At 42.0% G+C, this 13,350-nt stretch overlaps 2 protein-coding genes and 1 pseudogene across 2 annotated transcripts; 1 reads left to right on the top strand and 2 right to left on the bottom strand.

The window, feature by feature from the left end:
• Nucleotides 1-13,350, top strand: part of LOC135595699 (protein REDUCED CHLOROPLAST COVERAGE 1-like) — a 33,905-nt pseudogene that overhangs the window by 13,816 nt on the left and 6,739 nt on the right.
• LOC135594792 (uncharacterized) lies at nucleotides 25-2,337 on the bottom strand. The gene has a single exon (XM_065085301.1). The coding sequence runs from the start codon at nucleotides 2,335-2,337 to the stop codon at nucleotides 25-27; it is 2,313 nt and encodes a 770-aa protein (XP_064941373.1).
• On the bottom strand, nucleotides 3,710-7,753 carry LOC135595685 (protein REDUCED CHLOROPLAST COVERAGE 1-like). The gene is made up of 2 exons (XM_065086942.1): nucleotides 5,205-7,753; nucleotides 3,710-3,987 (listed from the first exon to the last, which is right to left on the bottom strand). Exon 1 carries the CDS (start codon nucleotides 7,607-7,609, stop codon nucleotides 5,414-5,416), a length of 2,196 nt encoding a protein of 731 aa, XP_064943014.1. The 5' UTR covers nucleotides 7,610-7,753; the 3' UTR covers nucleotides 3,710-3,987; nucleotides 5,205-5,413.

The raw sequence follows: 13,350 nt of genomic DNA, 5'->3' as shown, positions 1-13,350 counted from the left end.
CAATCTGGTCTTCCACAAGAAGGGCTAAAGAGCAACCACTGAAACTGCCTCGTACTCCACACGCTTTCTGAATCTTTGGGGAAGAAGACAATAACCACCAACCCGCTGCTGAAGGTATATCGCCGCTGCAAAAAGCAAACCTTCACAAGGAACGATGACATCCCACACCAGCGAGTAAAAATCTCCGTCTGGACTTGCGTAGATGTACGATGAATCAATGCGACGGTTATAACTGCGAGAGCGATAAGCGTCGTACAGATGAGGCAAAGCTCGGGTGATCGTGATTCCGACGTAGAAGAAAGGCGTCAGGATCTTATCTTTGGAGTTCCGACAGACGTTAAGAACGATCTGAGGGAGCAGAAATCCGTCGAGCACTAAGCCAGCATAAGGGACCAAATCCTCCCAGCGAGAACCGTATCGCTGCCTGCTGAATTCCGACCTCTGCAGGTGGTGCCTTGAGCTGATGAGCCAAGTGAGCAGCGCCCCGGCGAAGTAGAGAGGCAAGCACAGCTTGAGCGTCGTCCACTCCGCGACGCGGTGCCCCTTGTTCTCGTCCGATGACCTCGCGGACCACGCCATTTGAAGCAGGTGGAAGGAGAGGAACAGAGCTAAGCCGGATAAGATCCTCACGATGACCTCATGAACGTCGAGCCACCCACCGCTCCGCAGACTTAGAAAGCCAGACTGACTGCGGTTCGCGAACAAGGCTTCAAAGTTCAGCACCAGAGGAATCACGTAGCCAAGGATAAGAACACCGAGCATGGTGATCGACATGGAAGGCAGGGCGTCACGGTGCTTCTTGGCGTGGAAGGTCTGCAACCCAATGCAAATGCACGACAACGTGAGAGAGATCATGACCATGACGATTTCGACATCCATCCTCCAAATCGCTTCAGTTACTTCTGCTGCGTAAATTTGCTGAGAATAAAACTTTATAGGGTCAAAGTGCAGAGGGTCCTGCTTACTCCTTGTGGTGTTGATGGTGCCACTGATACGATCTCCCATCTTCGAGTGGAGAGGGGGAAACTGGATATTGATTAAGATCTCACAGTCAATTGCTGTTTGGTTTTTGGTGGGCAAACTCGGAGATCGACATCCCTTCATGCAGAGTGTTCCACTTCCAGCATCGTATATCCCCTCAGCAGCGATGCCAAACTGTTCGCCCCCCTCAGCGGAAGCAGAGTACATATAATAGCTTATGGCATAGCTTACGTTCCAAACACTTTGATTCTTCGCGACCCAGTCAGCTGCAGGCACGAAGCTTGCCGTCTCCGACGTCGTAACGAAGTCATAATCATCACAAAACTCGTCGCCCATAGAAAAGGCATTAGCTTCCCCCCATCCACTTCGGCCGCCGGCATCCTCCACCGCGATACTGAACCGCATGTCGCGGGAACATCTTCCATCTGGATACCTTTCCTCGCTCGACTGTGTGCTGCCACTTCTCACCTTGCAAGGCCCGCTGACAGAATCTATTAGGGTGTAGTTATATCTCAGCCCAGGAATCGTGACCATTCGCCCACCCGACCGGTGGAACGAGACCATGCTGAAGTAGCCAGGGTCTCTCTTCTTCTTGTTACTCCACATATGACCGACCACGTCCTTTCTTCTCAGCGTCAGGACAGTTGGGAACCATAAGCTCAGTCCGATCGAGCAATCACCAACAGAGGGACTCGCCTGTGAACTCCCTTCAAGAATGTGACAGGCTATGAGACAGAGACGATTCTTAACATGGTCCCAATAGCCTTCACCCATCATGGACTTCTTAGGCACCATCGGGACATCATATGAAAGATAACTGGAATTGGAGAATTCGATGTAGAGATGCAACCGGCCGTTCTCCGAGCACTGTATCATATCGAAGGACAAGAATCTAGCGGAGAACCCAAAGCTACTACTTAGAGTTCCACAGTTGCTACCGGTGCAGCCACTGCCGTAGTCTAGCTGAAATGTTCTACCAGTCATATACCGGAGGAGATGACTACAAACAGAAGTAGGCCCGAAACTTAGTGATTCCTCCTGGAATGGAAGAGAGGAGCATGAGTGGTTGGCTTGGGGGATCATCGTGAAAACATACTCCTTTTGAGCATAGGCTACAAGCGAGATGGGATCGATGTGGTGGGGCCCCAAGCTCTCGACAGTCCCGCTCACCAGACTGGTAGAGATGTTGGAAGTCTTGGGGTAGTTGAGCTTCAAAACAGCAGAAAGATGAAGTCGATCACCTAAGGGCTTGTAGAAGATCCCGTGACCAACCATACAAAGCTCACCGGAGGCGTCCCAATCCACGGGAGCCCTCGCCGCTGCAGCTCGACAAACCGGAGGCAGACTCGTCTGCATCATCCCGGAGGAGGTGTCGCTCGCTCCCACGAAGGATGTCGTCGAGGAGTCCGGCGTGGACGACGCGGTGGAGTTCAAGGTGGGCGACCCGTATCACGAGCACATCGGCTGCTCTCTGGTGGGCTGCAAGTCCGACCCGTACGCAGGCCTGCTCGAGCTGCTCCGCTTCAATCCGAGGAGTTCGGTGGCGATCGCTAACTGTCTGCGGGGAGGGAGGAGGGGCCGATAGGCGAAGATGGGATGGAGGTGACGATGATAGGGAAGATTGAGGAGGTGGGAAGGACGGGGACGACGGCAGGCGGCGTGGAACGGCGGAAGAGCGCGAAGGGATCAGGGCGGAGGAGGCCGCGCAGCAAAAGCAGATGGGTGAGGAAGATCGATGAGAGGGGAGAGGAGCACTTCTTTAGGTTACCCATTTCCCTCGAACCTGTACGCGTATCGGGTGGCGGCAGAAGTGGGTGATGCGGCCGAGAAGAAGATGATGACGGTGATGAGCCATCAAGTACTACTACTGGTTGATAGATATCTCGTATGCCTAATGCTGCACCACTTACTTCATGGAAATCTCATCATATCAACAGTTCTCGTTCATCGGATCACCTCATGTTGGATCTGATCCTCGAGGGTTTCTTATGCTATGGGTTGTGATCATACAAAGAGTGGATATCTGAGCCACGAGAGATGAACATTATAAATTTCGCGTCGACTGTGTCGTCCGATGATGGCGATCTCTCTTTGCTGAAGGAATTCTACAAGAACTGAAGAGGTGCTGAAACCATTAGTATCTTCCCACGTACTAACTTGAAGACATGTCAAACTTCCAGATTCATTGTTACCATGTTGATTATTTGTTGTTGTTATTATTATTATTATTTTTTCCAATTAGTTATCTTAATCTTTATAGATAAAATCTTGTCCGTACAAAGCTTAAGAAGAATTAGAAACCTAATGAGAACAAAAATGACAGTAGCAATGAAAAATAAAAATATCTGCGTATTTTGATCAATAATTTGAGTCAAACGAAATTAATACATCGGTTTGCCCATGACAAATGCTTTTAGAGATGGAATCATTGATTTACCTCTTTGATCATTTCAGATTCAATCGAGGGATTATTAAAGAAAAGAATAACAGCATCCTAAATGCATTGATTTAAACAAATTAGAATATACTGATCTCCGATGTTCAACGTTTCCAACTCATAATCAAGTCGATGATCAGGAATATCAGGTTTTAGAAGCAGCTAATTAAGCTTAAAATTTTCACTTTGACCATCACATCAGATAAAAAAACAAGAGAATTTTCCCAACCCTATCAACGACTGAATGACGTTAATTTTGCAAGCATGAAACGCATACCCGAAAAGAATATATTAGCAGAAATTGCAAAAGTTATTTTGATGGGTAGGAAAGTCGAGGTTCACAAAATCCCATGACTTACAATGTTGTCGGCTATAAATTTCAGAATCCTCAAAAGGAAAAGGGGAAAAAAGAGAGGAGAAAAATGCTCGTACATGTCTCTTCAATGGAGAAGAAAAAATGGGTTAATAGTTTCAACCTAATTCTAATGATTTGGTCAAAAGTTCTACGCTATTTCCATCCTCTCTAGACTTGGAACTTCATAGCCTTCTCAACAATCTATGTTGTGAACCTGCAGACGAAATGGTCTTCATCAGCCTGTACGGAAGAAGAAATGAAAATACTAGGAATGATCATGCAAAAATATTTTTGTGAATGATCAATCACCCAATTTCATTCAAACACCACAAATTAACCCCACACTCTACTCAGAAAGCATTTAATGTTGAGTTGAAAAGATGGCAAATGATATACATACATCTAGAAAGCTATGACAAACAACATACAAAAAAAAATTATATATGTTGTGCAAGTTGAAAACTCGACCACACATAAATCTTGCTTGAGCGTCACTACTGAATAACAGAGGCATACATTACAATTCAAGCAATCTACCTAGTCTGTACTGGAATGCCAAAAAGGTAGTGTGGCAGCTATATTACAAGTCTAATTTTCGGATAAATCTGCTCTAATTTGAGAATGCAAGAAAATGGTTGTAGATAATGTCATAAAAACAAAATCATAAGAGGTAGGATGCACAACCCAGCTTTCTAATCGGATTTAACATCATTATTAAATGTTGTACTGCTTCAACAAATGAACTGATAATCCCTGGTAGACTGGAAATCCAATGAGCCCAGAGACTCAAGACGTGTGATAGATGATTAGATCAACAGCAGTAAACATAGCAAGTGGAAGACTTAACTAAAAGGAATTAGGTTGGATTTGATGGTAAGCCATACCCTGGAATTTGCAACAGATGAGAGGTAATTAGAAAAAACAACTTAACTCCAGCAATCTGATTATCAAGATTGCAAATTAGAGAAAGCTACAATAGAAGCAAAAATCTGCGCCTCAAAAAGATGTTGATACTAGTTTCATGCATATCAAAACATCTTCGGAAGCCTGAAAATATCCGCTCAGTCTGTCTCTCTTGACCGGTTGCTTGGAAATTGGAATGGCTAGACCGGAACTAAAATATCGAGTCAGGCTTATAAATTACATGCATGATGGTATACTATGAGCTTTTTGATTGTGTGAGATATCAATACTGAAGATACTCGAGGTTAAAAAATTTGGGGATTTCAAAGGTGAATCATGATCAGTTCACAAACAAAGTTTCTTCCTAATAACTTATGTTAAACAGGATAAATTAATTGTATGCTTGAGAAACCAACACAAAATTAAAGCAAAAGAGATGTTATTGACAATAAAGTATATGGAGGTGCATTGATGAGCAATAAATCTGCAAGTTATGTAACATTGTCAAGCTAATTAACAAAGAAATACCTGGCTTGGACCATGAGGAGATTTGTCGCTTACCTTCCTGAACGTTCAATCTTGGCTTCTTAATAAAAAATATCAGTTGCCTGAAAAATAGCAATAACTAAATTATCAACATTGCTAATTTTTCAGTCACGTCCTCCTGGATGTGGCTTGAACAATAAAAAAAATTCTTTCCTGCCCATTTTGAAGTTTGTAGTGTTCTTTGCTTGTGACTAGTCGGAAGTAACATTTTCACTGGAAGATATATCTGTTGCACTTATAACATCACTTCCTCTTACTACTCTGCTATATATAACTTTAAATGACTGTGATCCATATGGCCTATTGAGCAAACTTATAGGCAGCTTTAGTGTCTGTTTACGGCGATTTCTACCCTTGATGTATATGCTAAAGCTTCCCTCACCCTCATACTTTTTGCTACTCCTGAAGACATGCCTTCCACCACTATGCTGTGCATCTTGTCTGAAAACCGTCTCAGATTCCAAGTCGGTAATTTTTGTATTATTTCTGTGAGATTCTTCAGATTCCCGTTTCTCTAACCAGTTACCATCCAGCGGTTTACAAATGTCTATAATCTGGGATATCTCATTATTCTCTTCTGTTTTGGTCCCTTCTTCAGTATTGTTATCCGATGGAAGGTCTAGACTCACATCAGTTCTTAAATGAGATGTTATAATTGGTTCCAACACGGATTCAGAAGTTGGACTAATGATGGGTGGCAAAGATGAGAAGTCCACAGGATGAGAACCAGACCATACTGATCCTGGCGCAAAGTCAGGAACGTTTGCACCAATGTTGCACTGCCATGGATAATGGTTTCCATGAAATATGTTACCGTTCATAGCAAAAGTGGTATTTGGAATGACTTGAGGTTGGGTATATGGTGGATATATAAATGGCAAGGGACGTAGAATGTGCGAAGGCCTAGGTGAAGAAGGATAAGGATGATGCGGTGAGGTACAAATAGGAGGCACCATTGGCATTACAGCCGTGGGTGAAGCATGCAGACGGGCACTCAATGGCCATGGTGTAACTGCAGAAATTGTACCATTAGGAGGAAGACCAACAGTTACAGGAACAGGACCAAGTACTGTAGCAGGGAAAGGGCTAAACGGTGCAGCAGATGCAGACAGCTTCTTGCTAGATACCTCTCTCCCATCATAATTAGAAGGTGGTAGTTCCATCGTGGGATAATCACCACCTGTTTTCTCAGGGATGAGAACCTTCTTGAAATTGAATTGATGGAGACTAGAGTAAGAACTGATACCAACATTGGTACATGAGGCTTCGTCATGATTATCTTCTTTGCTTTCTGCAGTGATGGGACACTCAGATTTTTTCCTATCAGATGTATTTGTTGACAAATTCTGATCATGATTCTCATTTTGCTCAACTCCTTGAACCTCATTGCTAGATACACAATTGTCAATGATATTCTTGGTGAGCATGCTACTACAAGATGCCACTTCCAAATCAGAAGATGATGGTTCTAGTAATTGTTCTGTTTCACAATCTTCCTTTCTTTCTTCTTCATGATCAACTTCAACTTTTTTATCTGAGTCTAAAAACGCATCCTGGACAGTGTCCTTATCTTGGGTTATGTTAGATATCTCAGATAGCTCTGCAGCATTTTCTGTATGTTCCTCGGCCAAAAATGATTCCTTTATTTCAGATGCATTGCCACCAATAGACAACTCTTGTTCCAATGGCATATTCTCCTGAAACTTTCGGCTATGTATCTTGGCAATTGTTCCTGGAGGTGCCAGTGCTACATCTTTATATGATGGAGAATTACTAAAACTATGAACCAAATTGTTGCGAGGCTCAGAGACACCACCTATTAGGTTCTTCTGATTCTCTAATACCTGGCTATCATGGCGATAATAGGGTGCATGAGCATCTAATGGGGAAGTCGTTCTTTCGACAGCACTCCAAGAGTTATGACTGATCTCAGGATTGGTGGATGAAGGCACTGACTTCACCCGATAAGTTACAGCCTTATACGCCTTCTGACCAGATCTGGTGTCTGGTGACTGAACTTGCATGTTAAGATTGTCATTAAAGCTTCCAGGAATAACTATCTTTTTCTTAAGCAAATAATACCCATTATTTAAATAAGAAAACTGTGGCTTGGATTGAACAGTTTCACTAGGAACATCATTCATCTGATAGTTGTAGGTTTTCCAGGTGCTTGTGCGTTGATGCTTGATTTGCTGGCTTGAACCTCCGATGGACCTTGGTCTTTGAACAGGTTGCCAACCATCTTCTGCTTCTGTATTTATCTCTCTTACATCTTCACTAAAAGAAGCAACCTTTTGCTCTGCTGTTCCTTTAGATTGTTGAGAAACAAATAACTGCTTTTTGGCAACAGCATCTTCATGTTTTGACTCAACACCTGGACTACTCATGTTCTCATCATCTTGGGTATCACTACCATCAGTCACTTGTTTCACTTCATCTGAAATAGTAGCTACTGAATCCTTGGACAAAGAATCTGCCACATTCAAGTTTTGAGATGACTGCACTTTCACCTGAATCAGTACAAAAATGATTGCTTGGTTTTTGCGATAAAAGGAAAACCAAGTGAAGCTCTTCCAATTAAATTTTTTTGAGAAACTTTAAATTCAAAAATAAAAAGGTTAGCATTCTTATGTTCATTAAATTGAGAGAAAAAATGAAAAAAGAATTCAACAAGCAGAAGAAAAGGTAACAAGAATTGTACAAGCATTAGTACATTAGTGGTCGAGGAATACTAATAAATTGACGATGCAGAGATAAGAGGAAGCGAGTGGAGCGGGGCGGCCGCATGGCACCCAAGGGCGGTCGAGGAAAGGGCAAGGGCGACAAGAAGAAGAAAGATGAGAAAGGTTTGGATTGTGGTTGCCGAGAGAAAATCTATTTTGAGCTGCTATTTTTGTTGTCATTAGTTTTCATTCTTGTCTGACGACTAACTCGTTGTTATTGTTGTCGTTGCTGCTCTGCTAGTTCTGCCTCTGGCTGTGGACATCACAGTAATGCTCCCGGATGAGTCTCATGTCATCCTCAAGGTCTGTGCATGTTCTTCTCATCTATATCTTTCTCCCTGTTGCCTAAGATAAAGACTCAGAGGAACAGACAGACAACGTTACATGAAATCTTTGTGAAAAGGAAAAGAAATGAAGAAACTGGCATGCATGTGAGACACAACGGGAATAGAATTTACTGTTCTGTGAGTAAAATTTAAGAAAGGTTGCATCCAGGAAGGAGCCATGGGAGGCAATGTTTTCCTCGGGTGTCCATGGCTTTTGATTCCCCTGGGAGTAATAGCAGTACTTGCTCTCTACCTCTGCTGACATGATTACTATGGTCCCTCATGAATACATTAGTTTGGTGGGGAACAAAATCAACCTCCTGCAGTTCCATGAATGCAAGTTCCCAGCATTTAATGAGAACTGGCGCAGAACTGCTTGTTGCATCACAAGGGATGACTCATGAAGGGGGATGTCCATTCTTTTGGATTCTGTTCAATGATTGAAGCTTCTCTTTCCCATTTTAGGTTCAGAGTGTATATCTCCTCATTCCTCATCCTAATCTGGCAAAACCATGACAGTGATGATGGTCTTCACCATGAAAAGCAATCTACAAGCTTTTCTTGTGCTGGTTCCTTTGTTTCTGCTATAACTCGTCAGTGGAAATTTGCAGGGGATATCGACCGACAAGATCATCGATGTGCGGCGGCTGCTCTGCGTCAACACCCTTGCGTGCCATATCACCAATTACTCCCTCTCCCATGAGGTACACATGACCTCCCTAACCCCTTTGCTTCTGGAGTTGTGGTACTTTCTCTTCTTGACTAAGTTTAAGCAATGGAGAATTAAGAGAAAAGGAAAGGTTGGAATTAGATTGTCCACTCTGAACAAGGATAGGGACTTCAGAAATCGAATGGTTGATGAGTTCTTGGAATGAGGGTGACATGATCAAGCAAGCCAAGAAGGATTGACCTGTGGCTCGCAAGTTGTGGCGATGTCGCACTTGGAAAAACTGGGTGTACCGACGAGCCTTCGTCGGTAGGACGGTGAGGTTTAGTCGCATTTAGCTGAGGTTTGGGTGGAGAAGAGAAACACTTCGTTCTCCGATGTTGACGTTCATCGAGAAACACACCCATCTCCACCTTCCAACTCCTTTGTCTTTGGTTTTCAGGGAAACATCAGTTAAAACCTTTTATATTATTATATGTATCTTTGTTGAAATAATTAGATGATATACAAATAAACTTCTGCTCTACAAAACAATAATAATTTATAAACATTTTTGGCCTTTTATTTCAGGTAAGAGGTTCGAGATTGAAAGACTTCGTCGATGTCACGGTGCTGAAACCATGCACTCTCACTCTGGTTGAAGGTAAACATGAAATAAGTATTGATAGGAAAAAAATTATATTATCAATCAAAAATATTATTTTTTTATTCTCTCAAATTTTGTATTGATGAGTCTCTTGTGCATATGTTTTTCTATATTCATTAATAGGGTATTTGTACTTATAAATTTAAAATAATGAAAAATGGTATATATATATATATATATATATACACACACGCACAAATTTGGTGAAGTATGCAAATGCTAATTTTACAGGGATATATATGTTATTTTACTAAATACAAGTGTTTTGTTGAAATTTTCTTGCGGGAGAAGAGGACTACGACGAAGAGCGTGCGGTGGCGCACGTGCGGCGCCTCCTCGACCTCCTCTCCTCCACCACCTGCTTCGGTCATCCGCCGCCTCCGACTCCGCAGCCAACGTCGCCCAAAGATGCCCCGTCTGAGTCAGCCTCCGCTGCGGCCTCGAAGGTCCGCAAGAAAAGCGGCGGTGCCGGAGCCGGCGGGAACCGGAAGAGCCCGCCGGATGACCAGGGCCAGTCCCAGCCGAAGTCGCCGTCACAGTCGCTGGCGGCGGCGGCTAAGGATTCGACGGCAGACCTAGAGGCGGAGATGAGCGGGGCGTGCCCTCGGCTCGGGGCCTTCTATGAGTTCTTCTCCCTCGCCAATCTCACCCCTCCCATCCAGTGTGAGTCCAATCTTACCCTTCCCTCTCTTTTCGATCATGTTTCTCCTGAATCTTGGTCGAGAATTTCGATTGGATCCTGAATCTTACCCTGTTTTCTTTATCGATTCGTCTGCTGCAGTTATGAGACGAACAACGAATCTTAGGCAAGATGAGCGTCCATCCGACGATCATCTCTTCTTCCTCGAAGTAGGTCTTACTATATTCTTTTTAACGTTTTATCCGTGAATCTTATCGCTAATTGTTTCTTTTGGTTGATACTGGATCTGAAATTGAAGGTGAAGCTATGCAATGGGAAGCTTGTGATCGTCGAGGCATGCTCCAGGGGATTTTACAGTCTTGGGAAGCAATGCTTGCTTTGCCACAATCTTGTCGATCTCCTGAGACATCTCAGTAGAGCATTTAATAATGTCGGCCTCCAATTCTTGCTATGTTTCGTTTCTTACATTAAATCTTTTGCTATTTCAGAAATTGTTAGAAGTAACAAACCTACAACATTTTGATTTCGATATTTTTCAGCATTAAATTTTTTTTTTGTGGCATTATGCATTGTTGCTAAGTTCTAGCAAGTGCTCAACTCTGTGCTGTGTGGTTTACAGGCTTATGAAGATCTCATGAAAGCTTTCATGGAACGGAACAAGGTTGGTTTGTTCTTGTTTAGTGTGGTGGATTCAGGAGCTTCTAATATGTTTCCATGTGGTTGATTCTTACTGATGTTTGCTTAGTTATTCCTTATTTCCTTCTTTGGCTGAAACTATGAGCTTATTGGTGTTCCTTGTTGACACTTAGTGTTGAAAATGAACTAGTTTTTTTATAATGACAACTTGCTTCTGTGATTAATATGGATCATCTTTGGCTACTCTATAACTTCTGCATTCTCTTCATGCTTAATCTGAAATATTTGATCATGTGCATCTTGACAAATCAAGTGAATCTTACAGAATGTCCAACTTATAATATCACAGGATTTTTTAGATCAAGTTCTGATTAATTTAGTGTTTCCTTTCTTAGGCCAAAGTAGCATGTCTTAGTTGGAAACCTTTTCAGTTGCTTAAAAAAGAAGAAAGCTAGGGCCGATATGTGTTTGCTTACTTAAAAAGAAAGTTGCAAACAATCTTTGGTGTTGTGTTTCTTGATTCTGTATTGTAGTCATGAGCTCCTTGGTTCAATCTTGTAGGTATATTAGTTTAATTTGCTTAGAATGTGTCATTTTATTCATTTCCACATCTAAATCTTGGGCTTGTGCATATCTTTGTTGTGGTACAGTCTAGCTAGTTGGTTGTTGAATGCATTCGGTTGACTAAGAGTGCCCTATTATTTGCAGTTTGGAAACCTGCCTTATGGATTTCGTGCAAACACATGGCTTGTGCCTCCAGTTGCTGCTCAGTCACCAGCCACATTTCCTTCCCTTCCTGCTGAGGATGAAACTTGGGGAGGCAATGGAGGTGGATGGTTTCAGGACAGTAGAAGTGATATGATGCCTTGGGCAAATGAGTTCCTTTTTCTTAAGTCCATGCCATGTAAGACAGCAGAAGAGAGACAAATCCGGGACAGAAGAGCTTTCCTGCTTCATATCCTATTTGTAGATGTTGCAATACTAAGAGCTGTTGCAGCTGTAAAGCAAGTTATGGATGAAAGAAAAAATGCAGCTACAGTCGGGGTAGATGAAATCTTGCAGTTTGAGACAGTGGGGGATTTTAGCATCACTGTCACTAAAGATGCTTCAGATGCAAGCTGTAAGGTGGATACAAAGATTGATGGAAGTAAAACAACTGGTATTGATGCCAAACATCTCGCTGAGAGGAACTTGCTAAAAGGAATCACATCAGATGAAAATACAGCAGCTCATGTATGGAATTTTGATCTTTTAAAGAAACCCTACCACAAAAGTGTCTTGTCTTTGTTGTTATGTCTTGTTTTATATGTTTAACGTCAGTTGACAAATTTGTGGCTTGACATTAGTTTCTGTTTTTTATATTTTTATTGTTAGTGAACAAATTTGTGGCTTTCAACCGCAGGATATCGCCATGTTGGGGGTTCTTAATGTGCGATACTGTGGTTATATCGCTGTTGTGAAAGTCAAGCATCATGAGAAAAGCGAACTGGATTTACCTTTGCAAGGTGTTGAAATTAAGGATCATCCTGAAGGTGGTGCAAATGCTTTGAACGTTAGCAGGTAAATAGCCACAATTACATACTCTGATTTCATTCATATAAAATAGTTTTTGCATACTTCATTTCGTTGAAGATATTATTTGTTATTCCAGTCTGAGAATGCTACTTCACAAAAGCCATACACCAAGAGAGAAAAGATTATATAATCATCTACAGAGTTCAAGGCATGAGGAACTCTCTGCAGCAAAAAAAATTGTGGAGAAATTGTTGAAAGATAGCCTAGTGAAGCTTGAGGAGGAGGAAGCTGAATGCAATGTTTCAGTAAGATGGGAATTGGGAGCTTGTTGGATACAACATTTGCAGGATCAGAATAATGGTGACAAAGACAAGAAACAGGTTGGTGAAAATGACAAAAAACAAATCACGACGAAGACAAAAAGTGAGATAAGAGTTGAAGGCCTTGGGAAGCCTCTTAAAATTCTTAAAAACCCAAAAAAGAAACCAGATTCTGATGAAGAAAAGACTTTAACCATTGACAGGAAATCATCTGATGAGATGCATGAAAAACAGAATACAAAGTTGCCTATCAAGGAACCTAAGGTAGAAAGCAAAGAAACTGAGAATTCTTGCAAGCTCAAAGATTTGTTGACTGAACCTGTATATACAAGGTTGCTAGAATCTAATACTGGACTTCATTTGAAGGTATGCACAAGTCACATGAATATATGCAGGTTATGCCTTATTTCAGGTGTATGTTCTGATTTTTCTACTGCTATCTCAGGTGTTGATTGTCAGTTGCAAATTCATGTCTTACTATTACAGAATTAGTAACTTTGTTTGTTTATTCTAAAGTTTCAGTTCTGTTGTACATATGTACACTTATCTGGGCTATGTATCATTAGTTAATTCCTGTCTATATCACAATTACTACTAAATAACATGTAAATTTATTGTCTGTGTGTGTATCATCTTAACTTACATAGAAACATAT

The sequence above is a fragment of the Musa acuminata genome, chromosome BXJ1-10, assembly GCF_036884655.1.
Source record: "Musa acuminata AAA Group cultivar baxijiao chromosome BXJ1-10, Cavendish_Baxijiao_AAA, whole genome shotgun sequence".
Lineage (NCBI taxonomy): Eukaryota > Viridiplantae > Streptophyta > Magnoliopsida > Zingiberales > Musaceae > Musa > Musa acuminata.
This window is presented reverse-complemented; position numbering and strand designations above follow the sequence as displayed.